Here is a 23,525-nt window from a genome sequence, read left to right as displayed (position 1 = left end):
TGTACGAAATCGAAATTTGACTATCTTCGCTAGTCAGAGTTTCGATATGTTAACCCATGGAGAGGTTAAAATATGGAAACCTTGGCTAACGAAGATGTAGATAGGTTAACATATCGGAACCTTTGCTAGCGATGATGGAATTTTAAGAGTTTACAAGTATGTTAAAAGAAAAAGAGCAATTATTTCATAGGTGGTGCCTAGCCAAGAAAATTAGTCCAGAGTACGCAAATTTCAGACAACTCATATTAGTTGAAGAGTTCAAGAAATGCGTCGATAGGGACGTTAAGACTTACTTTGACACAAGGTTAAAACTTGTAGAAAATGCTACTCGTACAGCTGACGTGTATTCCGTAGGTCATACAGTTTCTTTTGTCAGAAGTCTTTCACTCAGCAGTCTTCTGGTAAAAAACATATTTCAGTCTAATACGAGCACTTTTAAATCTCAATTTGGCATAACACTTAGAAATCAAGTTTCTGAGAATAATTGTCAGAAGTCCTTACCTCTTCCTACATGAGAAAAGGCATTATTTCATATTGCTACAAACTGAAAAATGAGCAACATAATCACGACAGACCTATTCCAAATACGTATATTTTTCAGACGTCAGGATCGCGGTCATATTTTGAAAGCAACATATTTGGCTGGGTCAATCAAACCCCGGTCTGATTTTATTATGGAGAATTATGAATTAATCATGTTGAAAGGTTCTATATCGCTCATGGCTGATTCTGTCAATCATATCCCTATTCAGATTTGAAGGGAATAGAGGAACTTCTCACTGTCTTTTATTAGCAGCTACTTTGTCGTTTTCTGTGAAGTCTTCTTTTAATGAACGTGTTCTTATTAAAGGAGTAGAGTGCAGCTTTATTCATGTTCCTGTCCATTGTGTAGATTTGACATCAGACATAGCCTCAGGTCCGGTGATAGTCGGAACAATGTAGTCTTTACCCATTGAGGGTACTCGTTTATTACCAGGCAGTGGCCTGGCTGGAGATAAGGTTGTGGTGAATCGATTTGTAACTAACAAGCTTTGTTTGGATCAGAAAGCCGATCCTATTGGAGAGAAAAATCCCTGATTCATACCCAGCTTGTGCAGTTACTGAAGCTATGGCAAAGAAAGTTCTTGAAAATGATGCTGATATGAAAATTATTCCTTTAGCTGACACAAACATTGATGAAGATTTTGTTGAGGTAATTATTGTTCCTTGTTTGGATCAATCAAAAGTTATTAATTATAGTGATCCTCTTTTAACTACTCACTATCTTGATTCTAGCCAGGATGACAAATGACAATCACTTTTTCGTCGAACAGGAACCAGATCCTGAGTTCTTTTTGTCTCAGATAGCTATTAATGATACTGAAGCCACTTAAGTACCTGTTTGTTATTTTGTTAAAAATGGGTTTCTTATGAAAAAATGCAAAAACAGAACAAACAATTTTGCTGTGCAAATATGTTAAAGGAGTATGTAGATAGAGATTGCCAGATTATCATCCAATCAATTTAGGCGATGGAATGCAATCAGACTTTAGTGACTTTGGTGTAATCAATCTTTAGAATTCAGAAATTTTGAAATATCTGGATCAGAAACGTTCACATCTGCAGCAAGAAGAAAAGAATGAACTAAAACAGCTATTACTTGAATATGAACACCTGTTTTCAGATGTTCCTACACAAACAAATAAAATATAACATGTCGTTGAAGTTGTAGATTCTACACCTGTGGAACAGCATTTGTACAGGACAATCTGCTTCAAACAGGGATGTTTGAAAAAGGAAATTCACTCTTTGCTGGAGAATGAGTTCATAGAACTGAGTAAAAGTGACTGGAGTTCACCATGTAACCTTGAACCAAAACCAGATAATACTTTCCGCATGTGCACTTACTATAGGAAAGTGAATATTATAACCAAAACAGATTCATTGCCATTGCCAAGAATCAATGACTGCATTGATAAAATTGGAAATGTAAAATATGTCACCGAACATTGATGTTAGGTTTGTAAACAACGTGTTTATCTCAATCCAAATCCAGAACATTGAAAATTCCCCATGATATGCCAGGTCTAGCTTTTGTTTACCACATTTTATATTATACTTTTAGTAGCAGACCTTCTATTTTTATAACTTTTTATCTAGTTAACATTTGGAACCTTCCATAATGAACTTTTCCATTAGGAAATAGTTTTTCTTTTTTGAAAATGCTAATTGTTACCTGAGGTAAAGTAGAGGACTAAATAATCTTGTTTATCTAGAAATTATTCATGTATACTGTGAAGTCGAGCAGAATCAGTTGTATTATTGTTGTGTCCAGTATTTCATTTGAGCTGGAATCAACTTATTCAAATTATTTAATTCAAGTAATTCTTCTCCAGCAATACAAAGTGCTAAAAACAACATTTTTGGAAATAGAGACTTGATTTTATAGTAAAATTCAAATAACGATATATTCTTTGATTGTATTATTGTGATTCAGAAAAGACTGTTAGCACTTCACTACAACACAGGATGTCACAGGCACATCAAAACTTCCAGCATTGGATCTATTTTGGAATACCAATAAAGTTTATTCAGAACTTTAATCATAAGAACTCATTTTACAAATTCTAGGATTATTTTGGATTTAGTTTGCAATGCCATAAGTTATTTTTACATTTTTCATTTGTATTCAGAGAAAAATAATTTATTTGTTGAATTTTACAAAATGTTTTGGTTTTCGGCCATAGAATCGTCATAATACAGAAAACATTAAAATTTACATATAACTTTAAATTATGATAATATTGTAATATGCAGCATCAGCCCTGATAACAAGATGGTCAAAACAGTGCAGTGCAGTATGAGGAATAAAAAAAATTGCATAAATGAGGTAGGCAAGTACACAAACTTCTAAACTGCTAAATTTACAGTTCAGGGTAACATACATTTTTTCAACAACAAAAATAATTCTTTTGATACTCTAGACAACCTATTTCACACCCACCAACACAGACACGCAGACACACACTATGGCAATGGTAAAACAATTATGGACACAGACAGTACATATTTTAAGGAGAGCATTTACATAAAAAATACTAATAAGAACACAACTAAAATAAGAACACAACTACATCATACAAACTTCAGATAGTGGTGTGAAAATTAATTAAAATAATCCAAGACTGGACAGAAAAATAAAACAACAATTTTGATTTTCCATAATCGAATACGCAGAATAAAGATGCCTTCCTTTTATGTTTTTTTGTTGTTGGTGGGGGTGATTTTGTTCGAACCTTTGGGGATGAAATGTAAAAGATATGTGGAATAGTAGTTTCCAGTTATTTATAACAAACCATGCACAAGCAGCAGTAGAAGGAACTAACCTGTATAAAGGATGTGAATATTTTAATTGTCCATGAAAACATATAGAAATTATCTCCTACCGATTAAAATCATTGGCTGATTGGTAAGAACAAGCCAATAATATTTAAATTTATACCAATTCTCATCATCATAATGGTCATATATACAATGTAGAGATACATACATACAATTATCTCTTTTAAAAGTTATTATTCAACACAATGATAAACTTGCCTGTCACATTAATTATTTTAAAATACCAATGAGTACACATAAAACAGTTAGTTAAGAATACCAGTGCTGTCAAAAAAATATTTTTTATTGATAGGTCTCCTACAAGGCCTTCTCTCTATCTCGAATTATTAAATCTAAAAATAATTTTGTTATATCTTTGCATATTTTTGAATCTTTTAACGATCCACCCAATGTATTCACTTATGTATTCTGTCAGTTTCGGGTGTGGATCTCTTTGTTTACAGGTGAATTAATGTGGGTTGGAATTACGTTTGTTTCTGAGGGAGACACTCAGTGATGATGATGAATGAATTAAGAACAGAGCGAACGTACGGTGAAAACAAATTAAGGAACGAAGGAATCGGCTTACTTGAAGCAATTTCCGGTTCCTTAATATCTTTTGTCGCACTATTATTACCGCCCAGCATGGTCATTCATTTTGAGACGCTTAATTGTAATGTTGAATAAAGATATGCGCTTCATTAGTTTCGATTACAGTTCCGGTTATACTTCTGACTACCTAGAACAGCAATTTTCCATTTTTCGTAAAAAAAATCTTTTACGCCAAAATCAGATTAGGATAAGGTATCGTAATCGTTTGATTGATATATTGTATCTACTATAGTTTTTAAGGATCAAGTTTTGATAGTATTGTGACTGTAGAACATATATTTGGTCAAGATTTGGGTTGTGTCAGAGAACACTAGTCCTACTATCACAGGCACTTGATTTGGGTTGTGTCGGAAAACAGTAGCCCTACAATCACATCACTTGATTCAGGTTGTGTCGAAGAACACAAGTCCTACAATCACAGGCACTTTATTCAGGGGAAAACTAATGTACACATTAGTTTTCCCCAAAATGAAGTGCCTGTACCTGCAATGTAAGACGCCTCCCCAAATATTTGTATTCTTTGGGTCGCCTGTCTCGCTGCCTTAAAAAACGGTGCCGTGTAGCATGTTCCAAGGTCGACTATATCCTGACTATACATACTCGTTTGTTTGTACCTCCTAACAGATTTCAATAACAGAAAACTTTAATGTGATAAAAAGTACACAAAACTTAGTCCATCATTCACTGATTTATAATTTCTAATCTAACTGACCAGACTGGCCCTAACACTAGCATCCTCCACACCTTTCTAGCTTAACGGACTTACGACAGTGGAGCGAGAAATCAAATTTTCAGAAATATCTAATACACATGTCAGCTCATATTGATGCTTTTCTACAAATTAAGTCATATTGCTTTAGTAGGACTTTACTTACTGGATATACTTGTGTATAAGTCCGTTCGTGTATAAGTTGACCCCCAAACTGAACAGGTATAAACACAAAAATGCATTTATTTAGGCAAACTTGTATTTAACAAAATTACATTTATACTTATCTCGAGGTTAGCGTGCATGATTATAAAAAAGAAATGATATAAACTTGTTTGAAAAGTAATTTATTTAATTTTCTAGTTTCTTGTTTCTGCCTAAGTTAGATTTGTGTATAATTTGATTGAATGATGACAAGAATTTAGCAATTGCGAGTTCCTGTAACACTGCCACTCCTTTTTGACTTGATTATTGTTTGTTTATGCATTATTGCATTGGACATTTTATATCAGTGCACCGGTAATTACGTTTTTACTTTGCTTTGAAATTGTAAATACCTAAACTCATTAAAATGGAATCCCAGTATGACAACACAACGAACAAACATTGTGGTTCGATTCAATGCTCACAGTTAGGTTGTTGAACTTATTTACATAATGGCACCACTGCTTGTACATTGTAGATTTGATTATGCGCTGAATTAAGTACATCCCTTGGAGTCATGGGCACCATTGGGCTCAACTTTTATGATATCTCCAAAATACAATAATAAAGTTTTGGAAATAATGCTTAAAAAATTATGCTAATACCATCTAAGCTGAGTTGTAGTTTGCTTTGATGTGAGCGACCTTACACCATACCTGTCAACTTTCACACTGGGAGGAAAAAAAACCTCCTGATTTTTGGTATCACTCTTCATCTGCCTCCTGATTTCATAATATCTTCTGATTTTTGCAGAGAACTCCTGATTATTATATTATGTCTTTGATTTTCATTTCTTCAAAACAAGAAAAGTCCTACATGTTCTGTTGTATCACCTGTGAATTATTCTTGTGACAAAATAATTCTTTTAGTATAAAGAATTCGCTTCTTCACTAAATAGAATGTTAAGTTTAAACATTATTCACATAAATTAATGACTTTTGTAACCTCTGCGATAATAAAAGAATAAAAAAAATAAACCAGAACAAAAAAAATAAACCACAGCAATAAAATCTTCCACAATTAATTTTAATCTCTAGAATGATCACTACGAATGCTGTAACTCCATATGCCATTCCCATGAAAGAAACTTACACAAGTGAACACCTAGCATTTTTATACCATATATACCAATGTTAAACTGGTAAAGTTACTAGTCAAGATTCAATCGTATCACAAGCCAGTTTCAGGGTTTTAATGATTAACTGGCCTGTACTTCTGCCACAAAATGACAGACAAATTCACCGACTATCAACATAGGAGACACCGAAACAATGAATAAAGCAAAATCTGCATCTATGTTTGGGAATAAGTAAGGATTTAAATGACACTATGCATGCTTTGCACTGTGTAAGTACTGTACATTATAATTCAGCATGGTCTCCCTGGTAAACTCAACCAGCCCGTGAATTATGAAGTCTATATTTACCTTTATTTTGTGTTGGAGAAATCAGAAAATATGCACGTGCAAAATAATAACAAAATACCAGTTTAATAATTGTCAATTACATTTTTTTACATGCCTGTCTTAGAACATGTAAAATATTATTGTTCCGTGTCCCAAGATTTACAGCCATTAAATTAGTCAACAAAAAGACCTAAAAACTGTCAAGTTTACACATTGGCCCGTGGATAAGCCTAACCCCCCCTTCTTCCAGGCCTTTATTTTTTCTTAAATTATGCAGCTTATACGCGAGTATATATGGTAGTCTGGTGTCTTTTTTTCTAAGATAATCAAAATTCTCACACAAGCAAGTTCTGTTGACCTGGTGTTCAGTTGGCTGGAATGTGAGATGGAATCAAGCTAATTAAATAAAGTAATACTGGGAAGAAAATGTAATCTCTTCCTTGATTCCCTCTAGCTGCACACAAAAATAAAAAGGGGTCCCCGGGTGGCCAAGTGGTCTAAAGTGCTCACCTTTACAGACCACTGCCATCTCACCTGTCTGTGTGGGTTTGAGTTTTTGGCTAAGTCAATGTGGGTACGTCAGAAAGCTTGCCTGTAGCTTCCATGGGTTGGTGGATCTTTCCATGGGTTTCTGGGGTTCTTCCTCCACCAGTTATACTGAATGCAGTCTATAGCCTGTCGTGTGCTGAAAAATGGCACGTTAAACCCCAAAACAACAACAGCAAAAAAAAAAATAAAGAATTGCAAAGTAAAGCCTTTGAGAATTGTTATATGTGTAACATCACAAACAGTCACAATTGGCACTGTTCTCAAATTTTTCATTTTCTAACTGTAATACTAAATGTTTCACAATGAATAAGAATTAGCAACACGATGACTCATGTATTGGTAACCCAACAACACACACATAATGTTCTGAATGATTGCAAACTAAAAAAACAAAAGTATTTTCATTGGGGCTTCTATATTCAAGTCTGAGACTCTTAACTATTTTCAGGGATGGAGTTTGAACAGCAACTAAAAAATCCTATGGAGAAACCAGTGTGTGTGTGTGTCTATATATATATATATATATATATATATGCCATAAACTGACAACGAACGGTGCAAAACTAGTATCTATCTAACATGAGTGCTTTCAACTCTTAAAGAGCCTTTTTCAAAGGCAAATACAAAATATAGACAAGACAAACAAATAAAACAGAAAAAAACCATTGTGTTTGAAAAACTGTACATGGCTGTTTCTACAGGAATTAAATCTTTAAATTTATTATGTTTCAGCTAGTTTATTTCAACTTGTTGAGTATGCTGGAGAATATTTTTATTGACCTAGAAATCGATGAGCTATAATGATATCTGTTATTTTATGTAAAATTTACGTAAGCACAAACTATATCCCAGATATTTCATTGTTATAGTAGTAGTTATAGGCTACTAAGCAAATTTAGAGAATTATTTAAAAGAAAATGTGTTTGCTGCAAAAGATAATTTTATTTGTGCATGGTTGTCTTTTTCTAGTCGTCTTGGTTTAAACTGCTTGGTTCAATGTTCTAAGGCAGTGTATCCATTAAGCCTCCTTTTCTTTCCTGGTTTTGGAAGTCCATTTGGAGTTGTGAGCAATTGCAGTAAGTGTTATATCACTGAAAGTGTAGCATGCGGAGGAGAAGTGTTCTGAGAATGGGCTTCTATACAGCTTCTTTCTCCGACTGAAGGCTACAGATCTTACATGTGATGAGATAAATTACAATCTCTGTTTTGCACATTTTGTTTGGACAACGTTTAGCTTTTCTCTAGTCACTGTACTAGAAAATGTCCTGGTCTCTATCATATGTTGACTGGTTTTGCACCTTTTATTGTCACAGGGGCTAGATTGACTAGGGTGGTCTTGATTAGTGATTGGCATTAGCTTCGCCATGACTAGGATGTCCATGAGGTTTTTTGGTCTCCGGTAGGCTACTACAGTTTGTTCAGGAGGATTAACTTTAGTGTGTCCAATGATTCCACGATGGGAAAGTGTTTCCCAATGATTTTTGGGTTGTCTGGTTGGTAGGTGAGGATAAATGGAATCCTATTTGCCTTTTCCTTCTTTCCATATTTTAATAGTAGGTCATCGTGGTTTGTTTGTTTAGCCCTTTGGGTTGCCTCTGCAATCTTTGTCATAGCCTTGGTAAATTAAATGTTTAGATAGCTCTTCAGACCTTTTTAGGAATGTTTCATCGTCAGAGCAAATTCTGCATATCCTCAGTGCCTGGCTATATGGAGTGTTAGTAATGCAGTGTTTTGGATGACAGCTGGTTGGGAGGAAATGCTGGTGTTTGTAGGTTGGTTTTGAGTTGATGTCTGTCTGGAGTTTGTTTTCTACCAGTTTGGTTGTTGTGTCCAGGAAAACGTGGTTTGAGTTGGAGACTTCTGTTGTGAATTTTATTGAAGGATGGAAGTTGTTTGCCTTTGGCGTGAAGTCATCTAGACTTTCTCTTCCATGTTGCCACTTCATTCTGTATCATTGATAAAGCATACCCACTGGTATGGTGTAAGTTCAGCAGATGCTAAAAGTGGACCCTCCAATTTTCCTGTAAAAATATTAGCATATGAAGGGGCCATTTTTGTACCCATTGCGGTTCCATTGATTTGGAGGTAGTTGTCTTCATTAAATTCAAAGTTAACGAGTTTTAGGACAAGCTCCAGGAGTTGGACTAGGAAGTGTGTGGGTGGATTGTCTATAGTTCTTGTTTCCCATGCTTCTCTACATGCCTGTATCCCTTTGTTGTGCAGTATGTTAGCATACAAAGATGTGACGTCCAAGGAAACAAGCAATGTATCTTGCAGTAATGGTTCACTTGTTTTGCTTTTTCTTAGGTAATCCGTCATGTCCTGAAGATATGATGGTAATTTGTGGACATGTGGTCTCATAAAATGATCCAAATATTATGATTTCCTTTCTGTTGGATGCCCGTTTAGTAGTTTTGCCCGTCACCCCTGCCGGGGTATAGTTCGCCCACAAAAGATCGCCAGAGGCTTCTGTCCTGTGCCATCCCTTCAAGCTGACTCCAGGTGTGACCCATCTTAGTGATGTCCACCTCAAGGTTGCATTGCCAGGTGTTTCTTGGTCGTCCCCTTCTACGCTTGCCTTGTCTCCTGTTTGATAGAAGGGTGGTCTGCTTTATGGCTTCCGTGGGCTTGCGGTTTTCACCACATAGCATCATAAATCTTCCAAAAGAAGACCCTTCCTCCCTCAGGCTTTCAGTTTCTGGTTTTTCTTCTGTTGGCATTTTTGTAGCAAGTTGGGGTTTTACAGGGCGGGTTGCTAGCCCCACGCCCAACCCTCCTCCTTTTACACCCGGGCTTGGGTCCGGCCATGGCGGAGTTTGGATACCCGTTACCAGAGATTATAGATCTGCCCTGGTTTCCTTGTTTGTGGATTTTAGGTAGAAGATAAAATCTACCTGCCCTTGGGTTTTATGGGCTTAAGTTGTTTCTCGTTTGCTGGTTTATATGCCCAATTTGATATGCCTCGCCAATAATATTAGTGATGGTTTTTGCATATTCCATTGTTGGATCATGGTCTAGTTTTGGGTAGAACCTACTTCCTAAATTTCAAGTCTAGCTTCACCCCTGATTTTAAATGTTCTTTTCTTTCCAGGTGAAAAAAAATGATAATGTAGGAAAGCAGCCATGAGGCACAAGAACTGAGCTACAACCAAACTGCAAGATTCTTGGCAGTATTTGTCTTGCCTTCCAGCTGGATTTTACCATCATGTCATTCAGTCGACCACAGGATGTTGATGACAGGTACCTTTTTCATTATGTTCAAATTTCATGTTCAGATTTCATCAGCAGTTTATCTGCCTCTTGTTCGCCAAAGAAGGAATTAGGAATCTGCTTGTATAGATCTCTAACATAAGTTTATCAGATATAATGACAGATATGTGCATATAAACAGTAAAGATGAATTGAAAATAACATGATTCCATTCAGACTCCATAGTCATTGCCAGCATACATAATGCCATTGGATGAAGTGCAATACATGCTTGTGATATCGCTCATCAAAATTTGCTGTTTTTGATCTGATCAGGTGTGGGACTTTGTGTAAAGTTGTAACACATCAAGAGGGAGGAAGAAGGGTCCCTCTTCTTCCGCATCTTGAATGGATGACCCCTTCCATTCCCAGCTGGGACTTCTTGTGTTGGGACTACTGTCTCTGTGAGGCAGGAAAGTTCTTAGACCTCCATGGTCCAGAGATTGCCTAAGGACCAAGAATCATTATGCTCATTATGATGTCATTAGTGCAGGTGAGGGTTTAATCCTTAGCCTTTCCCAAGAAAGAGTGAGCAAGATGCACTCTCTCAGTGCCCTGGTGACTGAGATTAGTGAATCACACACTCCTTAGAGGGAGCAGCTGTATTCTTGATTGGATAAACCTGACGTGTGCTCTTCCATCTGATCTTTGCCACCAGACCAGTTTTTGATCTGGCAACAGGCACTGGATGCCCAATGTCACTCGTCAATCCCATAAGTCTAGGAATCTAGTTAGTTGTATCACCCCCTACCCCACTGGAGCTGTATTAAGACCACGGCAACCCCATTTTGATGTCTCAGAGGAGATATCTTTCTGGCATATTCAAGGCAAAAGGAATATCCTGGCAGACAGTCTGTCAGGAGGAGATTATGTGGTCTTTATGAAATGGTCTCTGCACCAGTCAGAAGCAGAGCCAGTTTTCCAGCTTTAACTGAGAACTGTTGATTTAGAAACGTTAGAGCCAGGAGTAGATAGATACCATATTTAACTGACCACGAGTAAAATAAATTTAAAAACTTCAAGTTTCAATCAGAATGTTGTGTACAGTCCCGTGTTTTATCATGTTTGCAGTAACGACACCATGATTAATTGCCATGACAACACCCAGATGGTCATTGAAAGAGTGGTCATTGGCAATCATATTATTAAGAAATCTTAACTACATGTATACTCACTGAAATCATTCAGAAATCCTCAGAACAAAGTAAATTGTAAATTATCAAATTATTTTTCACCGTGTCTTGAGGTAATATTCATGTCATGTTAGAAGAATTTGATTAGTTCATTATTGTTTTTGTGAGAAGGTATATTTGTTGATCTAATTCATGACAAAAGTTGTAAAAAGATTGTAGCAATAGAATTTCTGACACGTGGTTTAGAATTTTGTGAGCAGTTTGGTGTCAGAATGTTGTGAATTCTGATACAGCAGCAACTAGAAGGATAGCAGACATTGTCTAGATGAAGCAGTGTGTAATTTACGCTTTATGGGACATTCTCTAGATGAAGCAGTCTGTAATTTACACTTTATGAGACATTGTCTAGATGAAGCAGTGTGTAATTTATGCTTTATGAGACATTGTCTAGATGAAGCAGTGTGTAATTTATGCTTTATGAGACATTGTCTAGATGAAGCAGTGTGTAATTTACGCTTTATGAGACATTCTCTAGATGAAGCAGTCTGTAATTTACGCTTTATGAGACATTGTTTAGATGAAGCAGTGTGTAATTTACGCTTTATGCTGCCCATTTATGCTACCCTGACATCATACAAATCTTGTGGGGTTTTCTTTTGTTATTCATTGGAAAGTCAAAAGGGAAGTATGCCTACCTTCTCACCACATTTGCATCTATGTAAACAATCATTTGTACATGGAATCTTTCTTGTCAGTAAAGATGGAAAATAGTTTAAATACAGTCAAACCTGTTCTGATGGCCACCTTTACATAGCAGTCATCTGATGAAAATGGCAATTCTGATTTTCCCCTGGAAAATTTTCGATATAAATGTTATGTGTGTAACAGTCACCTGCTTTCTGCAGTCATCAACTAGGTGTTTCCAAACCAAATGATGGTTTCTTCCTGCCTTAAGCAGTTACTGAAGTGTTTCTGCAACAGCAACCAATCAGTCTATGCAAATTAAACATTTGCTTTATGAGGAAGGTATTGTTTAGGTAAAGGGATATGTGAATTGATGTGTAAATATTTATTTTCTCAGTTGTACTCACCATACTCCAGTCACATTGTCAGTGTATCTCACTCATGCACTCATCCATCATTGTGCCTTAGATAGCACATAAGGCTCAATAAGAGACTGCCATTGCTGATGGTTTGCAGCCCTTTGTTAGATAGTGTTCCATGTCAGTTCATATTCCTTCATCTCTTTCTTTATAGTTCTCCTCCATGTCTCTTTGGTCCAACCTCTATTTTGTCTTCCATCCAGGGTCCAGAGGAGGGCTGTCCTGAGCGATGCACCTAGTGACATCCAGTAAACATGCCCCAGCCATCGCCTTTTTGTTTTCTTTGCCATCTGGACAAGAAGTGTTGATTTTGTCCTTTGATGAAGATCTTCATTATTGATTCTGTTTGGCTTGAAGATGCCAGGAATCATCCTCAGTCACTTGTTTGGGAAGAGTTCAAGCTTTTGTGCTATTCTAGATGTTAGCTTACAGGATTCAGAGCCATACGGTAGCGTTCTGATGACATTGTTTTGGTAAATCTTTAGCTTGACTTGAAAATGACCGATATCATCAGCGTAATCAAGGTCTGTCAGGGATGAAGAGAGAGTCAACCTACTGATAATTCCTCTTTTGAAGTCCACAGTTGTTTCTTTCAGTCAGTTGATGTGAAGGGTGAAGATAAAAGGTACAAGGATGCAGTCTTGTTTCATGCCGGTGTTGATGCTGAAATAGTCTTTGAGATGGTTGCCACAGATGGCTTTACAGTGGAAGTCTTGGTGCAGAAGTTTTACATGATTATAGTCTTCAGTGGGATACCAGAGGACCAAAGTATTTTCTTGAAGGAGTCATGGTGAATACTGTCAAAAACCCGTCCAGACTAAAAAAAATTGATGTATACCTGGGTCTTATAATCACTGGCCGCATGAGAAAGAATAGTTCCTAATCACTAATTATGCATATTACCAGGTAATTGAAATGCATACTTACAAAAAAAGAACAGTCAGCATGGATGCATCCTGCACAATGTTAAGGACTGGGCAACATGTGGCCACTGTGTCATGGGTTGGACATGCCTGATGTAGATGGTCTGTTCCATTCAGTTGTCTTTTATGTTATCTGTTTAAATTTTAAAATCAGGTCAATGTAGGATTTTCTTTTTTGAAATCAGCTTGTTCCTTTTTGACAAGTCCATCAGCTGCAGTGATGACCCTCTTGAGAATGATTATGCTGAAGATCTTTCTGGTGAGGGATAGTAGGGTGATGCCTCTCCAGTTGTTACAGTCCACAAGGTCACCCTTTGTTGATAACTTGATGATTCCAGATTTCCCCACAATGCAGGTTTCTTTGCTTTCCGTTATCTTTTGGAATGTTTCTCTTAGGATCTTTGGCATTTCTGTATCTTTTGACTTAAGTAATTCTGTGCAGATGCAGTCCTATAAAGCTGACGTAGTTGTCTGTTCTAGTATCTCTCAGAGTGTGAAAATCTGTCAGATGAATAAATTTCCATTCCTGAAACCAGCTGGTTCCTTTCTGAAGCTGCAGTAGTGATCCTCTTGAGTATGATTCTGTTGAAGACCTTGAAGATGAGGGATAGCTTGGTAAAACCTTTCCAATTGTTATGTTCCCCAAGGTCACCCATTTTTGTTAACTTGACAGTGATTCCAGTTTTTCATTCGCCCTCACATATCTTTTGGAATATTTCTCTGAGGATCTTCTGGGATTTCTGCATCGTCTGACTTCAGAATTTCTGGGCAGATGCAGTCCTCACCAGGAACTTTCACATTTTTGATGGCTTCTTTGACTTCTGTTTTGGTGATGTCTTATAGAATGATGTCAATGACCTCTTTGCCTTCTGGGATCAAGGCTGCAACAAATGGGTCTGGTCTCTTCAATACCTTTTGAGGGTGTTTCTTCCATTTTGTCATTTTCTTTCTTTCATTGAAGAATATGTCTCCAGCTGCTCACTTTAGAGGCAAGTTTAATCTTATTTATGATCTTGTACAGTTTTATCATCCTGTCTCTCTACTGCTTGTTCAGCAGCTGCAGTGAGCAGTTCAGTGTAGAACCACTTGCCACTTCTTGGTCTGTTTTTTTTCACTTCTCAGTGCTTGCCAGAGTACTCTTGGGAAATCCTGTCTTTCAGCCTGGATGATTTTGCTTCTGGTAGGTGTTTCTTAATCTGTTTTCTTTCTTCAATAGGATTCCAGGTTGGCTGAAAGAGTCATTCATCTTTACATGCTTTTCTTGTAGCTGAGAATCATCTCCAGTTTCTTTCATTTCTTTTGGGGATTGGTTGAATTCCTGTCAAACCTAGGGATCTTCTTGTTAAGAATGTTGAGATGTTATTTTTTAAATATCAAATTTTGCCTTACTCAGCAGGGCTGAGTAAATTTTTTTTTTAACCACTAGTCCAGGACAAGTGGTTTCAGAAAATTCTCTAGTCCCACCTTTCTCTTCACTAGTCCCACCATACGCATCACTAGTCCCACCTTATTTTTCACTGGTCCCAAAATGGTTATCACTTGCCGAGATTTGATGAGACATATGTGCTTAATCCATAGAAAAAAAACAAAACGATATACAACATAATTATTTCTTAAAAGAATTTAGGTTTTCAAAACCATTGATTGTTATACATTTGGCTTCTTCAGGTTCATGTATATATGTTTTAGCTGATGGATTTGAAAATATGTCCATGTATATGTCTGCCACCTGCACCAGCACTAAGCCTGCAGTTGATAGCTGTGTCTGGGTTAAAGTCCTCAAGCTCTGGTCCATTTGCAGAAATGTTCATTAGCATTTGTAAACTCTTTTGGTTTAAGGAATTCCTTAAAGAAGTCTTAATTAAGTTCATTGAACTAAATCCTCGTTCACACTCAGAAATAGCTACTGCACACTCAGTATCCGTCTTACGTTTTATCCCTCCATTTTCAAACAAATTTACCTTCACCGAAATTACCTTACTTGCGAAAATAATTTAGCAAACTCATTTTATCCACAGAGTAGCTATCAGCTTGCTTGCTTGCTTGACAACTACTTCTAAAGTGATCATAACATCAATTTTCTCTTTTCAATACGAACTGAAACAGCTCATTAATTAGCATAATTGTTTCGCTTCAAACACAATATCGCACGTGGAAGTTAATCATCTGTATAATCAGTTATAAATTAAAGAATCATTACTGTCATTTAATCAGTTCATAAAGGAAACCAACACTGATGTCGATAAAGTACCTTTCGTTAATTTAATTACACTGACTCGCTGGATTAAAATCATAGTGAGCCGCTTGTTATGATCTAGATTGAGTAAACTCATTGCAACAAAATCGCTTACAACACTGCTAATTGATCATACTGGCTTTCTTTTGTTTGACGTGTTTTGATTTGCCAATAATTTGGTCGCTTAGCCCAATATGCAGTCAAGCGGTAAAAGGATGTAAATGTATACACAAAGAGGGGTAGAATCAATTATTCAGTACACCCAGAGGGCATGATTGGCCAAGTAAAGGCAGATATAGTGATTAGAACATGAAAATAAGGACTAGCCCGACTTTTTTAAGAAGCACTTGTCCCGGACTAGCAACTTGGAAAATTTTACTTGCCGAACTTAAAAAATGACTAGTCCGGGACGTCGGGCTATGGGATTTGCTCAGCCCTGCTCAAATTAAAGGCAAGCTTGGCTACCAACAAACTGTGAACACAGCCTACATCAGCATGTCTCTTGACTTGTACATCTAGCAAGGAGTGTCTCCACTTGCCATTGATCAGCACATGGTCTGTCTGGCTTTCTGTCATGCCATGTCATCTTGTGAATTTGATTATGGTGGAAATGAGTCCTCCAATAATAAGGCCATTGTCTTTGCAGATGGTGCAAACTCTTTCACCAGTAATTTACTGGTCCTATTCCATGTCTGCCTATGAACCGCTACCTGTCTATGTTACCTGTGCCTGTTCATGCATTAAAATTGCCAGCAATGAGTACTAAGTCATGCTTTGGTGTTGCTTAAACAGCTGAGTGCCATCTGTAATAAAAAAGGTCTTTTTCCATGGAGGTATAGCAGGTGATGATAGTTATTTTATCACATTTTGAATCTGTCATATACCATTCATTCATGTTGAGAAGTGTGTTGTTTTGTTGTATTTTTGATGATCATTTCTTCATCTTCTCGATGTTGGTCATCTTGCCTGATCATTGTAAGGTTTCTTCCTTGGCCAGTGTCCTTTTCCCTGCTTTTATCCATTTGGCTTCTCTGATGCATTGTAGACTATACTTGTACTGATGCATTTTCTGGAGAACTTGTGCTAGTTTCTCAGTCTCATAAAAAGTTCTCACATTGCGGTGGATGGTAGTTTTGGGTGTCAGATCTGCTAGGGGTTAGAGTCTTCCTTGCCATCATAGTGACAGTTTCCTGGTCTGCTTTACCTCTTCCTGCCACTGCAGTGTTTTCTTTTATTTATATTTCCATAGCTATAGCTTTTTTACTGGTTTAGGGTGCTAGCCTAAGGCCAAATCCTTTATCAGGGCTTGGAACCAGCAGTTTACATGCAGTGAGTGATCCCAGGCATGGTGTAACTCAGAGGTGTCAGTACGTCAGATTTGAAAGTGTGGCAATATTTATCATTAGCATAGAAGATTAAAGAAATTTGTTTGCTGAATGTTAGGAAAAAGAGTTGTGATATTGTTGTAGAAATGGAAGTCATTGTGTTAGATCATCATCTGTAAATTAAGTCTATCTCGGATTAAAAAAGTTAGATCATCATCTGTAAATTAAGTCTATCTTGAATTAAAAAAGTTCATCTTTGACAAAATATACTTACCTTTTCATTAGGGTTGGGGGTCATTTGTTAAACTTGTCTGTAAAGGCAATGAAAGTTTCGTTTCATGGGTCACTAAGAATAGCTATTTGGGAGAGAATAACATATGCATATTTTATGATGTTGTTGAATAGTATACATAAAGCAGTCTTGATATAATAATAATAATAATAATAATAATGACAGTGTTATTCAGTGCATGGTATTTGTTGTTCAGAAACAAATTTTGAACATTGAACCTCTGTACAGAGGTCACCTTTGTACAACAGCCAGTTTTGCCTTTACCTGTTGTGGCCAATATTGACATGTTTGGCTGTAGTTATAATTGGTGAATGATTTATTTTCCAGTCCTGATTTAAGCTTTTATTTTTGTCCATGATACATACTAATTACACATCAAAACTCCTAGATTCCATTCATGTTTTCAACCTCAAACGGTCAGTTAACCAACCCATCCGTAAATGTGGTCACATTTTAGACTGGATTCTTCATAGACCTGATGATAATATTCAGTGGTCCTCCTTGGTATCCCACAAACTTGTATCAGATCACCTCTGCATTATATGCCATCTTGACGTATCAGTCCCTAACCCTTCACCTTTATTTGCTACTTGGAGAACCCTCCGTATGATAAATAGAACCAAACTAATGCATGACATCCAAGCAAAACTAACAACTTGCTTACCTCCTACAGCAGAACAACTCTATAACTGCCTTTGTTTACTGCTTGACAAACGTGCCCCAGCAACCAAGTGCAGAGTATCAATTCAAAGTGTTCTCTGTGGGATAGCAGTGTTAAGGACCAGTTTCACACTGCTAAAAGAGACCGCCATAAATTGAGAGGTTTTGGCTTTCCACCAGACTCACTATTTGTAAGCAAATCTGTGAAAATGCTAAGAACATCACAAACATAGTCCATGCAGCAAAATCAGCGCAGTAGAGTACTAAAATCACAGAAAGTTCCAGCTGCAAAGAGCTCTTTGAGATGACCAGCATGCTGATGTCAAGGAACAATGTACACCACTTCCTACTGCCTTCTCTCCAGCCTACCTTCCAGACCTGTTTGTAAATTTCTTTCGTGACAAAGTACAAACCATTAGAGATAAGCTTGACAACACAATTTAAATTGACTCGTCATCACCATACAGTTGCGTTACACAATAGCAGCATTTGAACCTGTCTCTATGGATTTAGCACGTACAATCATGATGAAGAGTGCACCAGTCATGTGAACTTGATCCGATTCCAACATCACTGCTTCTTGAGTGCTTAGATCCAGTATTCACTAACTGATGATATTAATTACCTCTCTTGGAGTTCATGGGGTTTCTTGGGGTTCATGCCAGGAAAGAGCTTTTAACGCTTTTAAAATTTAAGGGAAGATTGATCAGTGCACCGATCCTAAAGTTGGCAGAATTAAATAAATCGTTCATATTGAGAACTGATGATTCTGACACGGGATTAGGAGCAAATTTGCTACAATAGCAAGAGGGGGTAAAATTACCCATAGCTTATGCTAGTAGGAAATTGCTACCTAGGGAGCAAAATTACTCCGTGATTGAAAAGGAGTTTTTGGCACTGGTGTGGGGTATAGGTAAATTCCACACGTGCTTTTTCAGAAGGGAATTTGTCCTTGAAATGGACCATCAGCCTCTCATATATTTGAACAAGGCAAAAGTTGCCAACGCAAGATTTATGCGTTGGGCATTAACTCTGCAGCCATATCATTTCCGGATCGAAGCAATCAGAGGGTCGGAAAACATAGGGGCCGATTACTTAAGCAGAGTCTGATTTGCTTTTTATTTTTACAAATGTAAATATTTTTGGCTCAATTCCATGTTTTTGTAAAAGTGTTTCCACTTTTTTTAAGGGGTTAGGTAATATCATGGAATTGTGAATGAGTTATATCAATATGTATATGTTGTCAAAAATGTACTTGGGTTTCGTTGCCGCGTACAGCGTCACCCGAGGGTGGTATATTTTTTTGGCTCTAGTTATTTTGAAATACTGAGCGAAACTCAATCCATGCTGCATGTGCATATTGCCTGCAGCAAAAACCTAAGTACCTAGCTGCACATATCTGTCACAGCTAGTGTACATATAGAGCAAATTCTCTATAAACGAATTACATTACGTTGAGTCTTGTCAGGAAGCGTACCTCTTTACAGGAGCAAATCTCCAGCTGTAGAGGTAATGAAATTTAAGTATTCTTTATTACTGTTCATTTTATATGACAGAATTATTTCATACTTTAGATGTTTAAGAATTTATTCTAAATTCTACAGAGAGTCAATACCTAGGTTATACAACGCCATATTAGAAATACTATAGACTGGTTCGAGTTAGCTATTTGTTGTAACTGAACAGACAAATTGAATTTAAATATACGCTGCATGCATTGAACGATTAATGTAATGGGTAACAAATTCATGTGCGTGCATGCGCAACATATATCAATGCAGAAGTACTTAACCGTGTCATATGTACTACACGGTTTAGTTGTTATAATTTTAGCTGCCTTATACATGGTTTGATGTGGAGTCACAGAACTCTGTGTGGTTTCTCATGACGTATACGCTGTGTCTGGTGACGTTGGTTCAGAAGGGTGTACTGGTTTTCTCAATGCGAGGGACCAGGGCTTCGCAACCATCAGGTCTGTGTTAAATCTGAGGGCTCTCGAGGAATCCTTCAACAGACTGAGAGGGGCGGACCGTGCGTGGACGCTTCTCTGGCCATTGACTAGAGCGAGTGGAACCGGAGTTACATCTTGGACGTCAAATGGGCGCCACAATAGATATATATATAATGAGTTCCATGTTGTTATCTTCACTATTGCTATCTGAGCAAATTTACATGCATTTCAATATTGTTATATGAACGATACATTCAAATTTACTTGCATTTCAATATAGTTATATGATCGATACAATCAAATTTACATGCATTTCAATATCGTTATATGAACGATACATTCAAGACTTTGTTTATATTGGGGTGTAGATCATATACTTTTATTTTGTTGATCAGTGATAGAACTTAATTCAGTTTTTTTTTTGAAATTCCATTTGTTAAATTCATGTTTGAGTTTTTTTCATTGAGTTACTTGTTGATAGTTCCATGTTAGGAACTTCATAATTTTCCTTATCTTTTTTGTTTATAATGGTGTCAGATTTGTTAATATTTAATTTGCGTTTATAAATAAACATCTTATAAACACAGTTGCTTTTTGTGTCTTCCCTAATTCAGTCCCAACCCGGCTTCATCTTGTGACATCCGGGGAATTCCCATCATTTTTCAAAACTGCCATTGTAAAGCTGAAGAAACCAACACTCGACCATAATGATATAAAGACCTACCGCCCAGTTTCTAATCTCCCATTCATATAAAAAATCTTAGAAAAAGTTGTTCTATCCCAACTTGTATCTCATCTGAATTCAAACAGTCTTTTTAGCAATGTACAGTCTGCATATTGCCCTTGCCTCAGTACTGAAACTACTATTCTGAAAGTAGTTAATGACCTTCTCTCTGCTTTGGATAGTGGAATAATTACAGTCTTCGCCCTCCTTGATTTGTCTGCAGCATTTGACACAATAGACCATGATATATTACTTCACTGTCTCCAGCACGTATTTGGCATTCATGATACAGCCTTACTGTGGTTCAAGTCTACTTTGACAATAGGACACAGATTATGTCCACAAATGGAATACACTCCAGCCTTGTTGATCTATGTTGTGGTGTTCCACAGGGGTCTGTTCTTGGACCTGTTCTCTTCATTCTGTACATTCAGCTGCTCTCAAGTCATATATCATCATCCATTGTCTTCACCAACTGTATGCTGATGACACCCAAATTTATAAATCTAGCCACCCAGCTGAAGTTGATGCTACCATCCAAGGTGTAGAGAGGTGCATTTCTGATGTGAAATGACATGTAACAAGCTACAGATGAATGATGATAAAACTGAGGCCATTCTGATCACACACAGACTTTCTCATTCACATCCTTCACCTCAAATAATAAATATCAGCAACACCAACATTAAATTCACACAATCAGTATGAAACCTAGGTGTTACTCTGGACAGTACTCTCACATTGCACCAACATGTCATGAACATCTGCAAGGCTGCATATCTTGAGTTGAGACACATCAGCTCCATTCAGACACATCTTTCAGTTGATGCCACTAAAACACTTGTGTGTTCATTAGAACTGTCAAGACTGGACTATTGTAACCCAATTCTGCCTGGTTCATCTCAATATCTACTCCAGAAACTTCAAAAAGTTAAAACAGCTGCTCGGATCATCCACAGAGTACCACGATCAAAGCACACTTCCCCCTGCTCTGTACCCTACACTGGCTATCCATTCAATCCAGAATCAAACACAAAATTTGTTCTCTGTGCTATGTTTCACTGTCAGACTCTAGTCCAACATACCTATCCGACCTCACCCATGTGTACACAGCAGCAAGATACTTACGCTCCTCTTCTGACAATCATATACTCATTATTCCCACTATGAAAACAAAGTCATATTGACAACATTCTTTTGCATACCAGGATCCAGCAATGTAGAACGAAGAGCCCAGTGAACTTAGACACAAAGACAGTGATCCCATTCAAGAGTACTCTTAAAACTCGCCTATATCGACTGCAAGAACAAACTTTAAGACCTAATAATGTTTCCTACCTTTAATATTTTCAGCATGTTTTTATGTCTTCTAATTTCATGGTATTTGTTTTTTGTAATCATATCATTATATATGGTTTTTTTTAATCTTATAGGTGTTGTCTAATGTTGTAAAGCGCTTAGAGCTTCTAAAGATTAGGCACTATACAGAGTCCTCATTATTATTATTATTATTATTATTATTATTATTAAATTTCAAGTTTAAATTAATTTTGTATATATTGGATGGAGGATGATTTCATAACAGTCTCACATACAATTTATATATATATTTATAGACACACACATACAATATATATATATATATATATATATATACACACACACACACACACACACATACATTTTATATATATATACATAGACACACACATACAATTTATATATATATATATATATATACACACATACATAGACACACACATACAATTATATATATATATATATATATATATATATATATATATATATATATATATATATATATATATATATATATATATATATATATATATATAGACACACACATACACGTAAGCTCTTGATAATGGATTAATATGTATGGTTGAGATTACTCATCTTTTCTATACCTAGGCGTGCATGCTGGGTGTGCTTTGCCTCAGATGAAGATGATTCAGATGCATCCTGGGTACGGCCTTGTCGGTGTAGAGGCTCGGCCAAATGGGTGCATCAGAACTGTTTGCAGCGATGGATAGACGAGAAGCAAAGAGGGAACAGCACCACAAAAGTGTCATGTCCACAGTGTAACACAGAATATATTATAATTTTTCCAAAACTAGGTGAGTGATAAATAAGAAATAGTCATCTGGTGCATGCAGTGGACGTGACCCAGATCACCAGGTTGATATGGTTTGTGTCAAAGGGAAAGAGCATATCAACCCAGTGGTCCTGGCCCTGACACAGAGACAGTCCTTACCCAACAATATTGCCATCTTCTTTAGTAGCTGTGCTTTTTATTACATAGAATGATTTTTTCTTCTTCAGTTATCTTGTGTCCAGCAGTGTGATATACATGACGCATTGTCATCTATTGACATGATCTGGTCCATATCTGATATATACCTGTCACTGTATTCCTTCATTCTATATGTCCTATAGGGCCCAATCACTATTTGAAAATTTGACTAATAGAGTATATATTTGTATTTAGAGTTTTCTTATGCTGATATGGACCAGTAAGTGTCATAAAATTAGACTAACAGAGTATATATATATATATATATATATATATATAGAGAGAGAGAGAGAGAGTTTTGTTATGATTTGGACCAGTCAGTGTCATAAAATTAAACTAATTGAGTATATATATATATATATATATATATTGAGTTTTGTTATGATATGGACCAGTCAGTGTCATAAAATTAGACTAATAGAGTATATATATATATATATATATATATATTGAGTTTTGTTATGATTTGGACTGTCAGTATCATAAAATTAGACTAATGGAGTATAAATTGTAAAATAATTGATATCTTGTGATCATCTTCAACAACATGTCAAAGTTTTAAATTTGTGATATGCAATAATTAGGAATACTGATGCTATAACCCAAATATTATTCAGGTGCAGATTTAATATCTCAATTTGTTATATTTTGTTATGTTTTGTTATATTTTGTTTGCACCACTTGCTTTTTCTTCAAGAAATTAACGGACTACATACTGTTTCCTCACTGATGTGACTTGTTAGTCATGAAAAATTAATTTTTGCCTGGAAAACTAT

General features: G+C 36.5%; 1 protein-coding gene across 1 annotated transcript in view; it reads left to right on the top strand.

Moving 5' to 3' along the window:
- Nucleotides 1-4,056: 4,056 nt before the first annotated feature.
- LOC149795635 (E3 ubiquitin-protein ligase MARCHF5-like) overlaps nt 4,057-23,525 on the top strand; it is a 121,642-nt gene continuing 102,173 nt past the window's right edge. The window contains exons 1-3 of the mRNA XM_089965464.1: nt 4,057-4,164; nt 9,931-10,079; nt 22,368-22,573. Coding sequence (XP_089821590.1) covers nt 10,045-10,079; nt 22,368-22,573 — 241 coding nt within the window. The 5' untranslated portion in view covers nt 4,057-4,164; nt 9,931-10,044. The remainder of the gene's footprint in view (nt 4,165-9,930; nt 10,080-22,367; nt 22,574-23,525) is intronic.

This window comes from Sinohyriopsis cumingii, chromosome 7 (assembly GCF_028554795.1).
Source record: "Sinohyriopsis cumingii isolate HCF-2022 chromosome 7, ASM2855479v2, whole genome shotgun sequence".
Taxonomy (NCBI): Eukaryota; Metazoa; Mollusca; class Bivalvia; order Unionida; family Unionidae; genus Sinohyriopsis; species Sinohyriopsis cumingii.
Note: the sequence above shows the minus strand (reverse complement) of the source record. Positions and strands in the feature narration are given on the sequence as shown.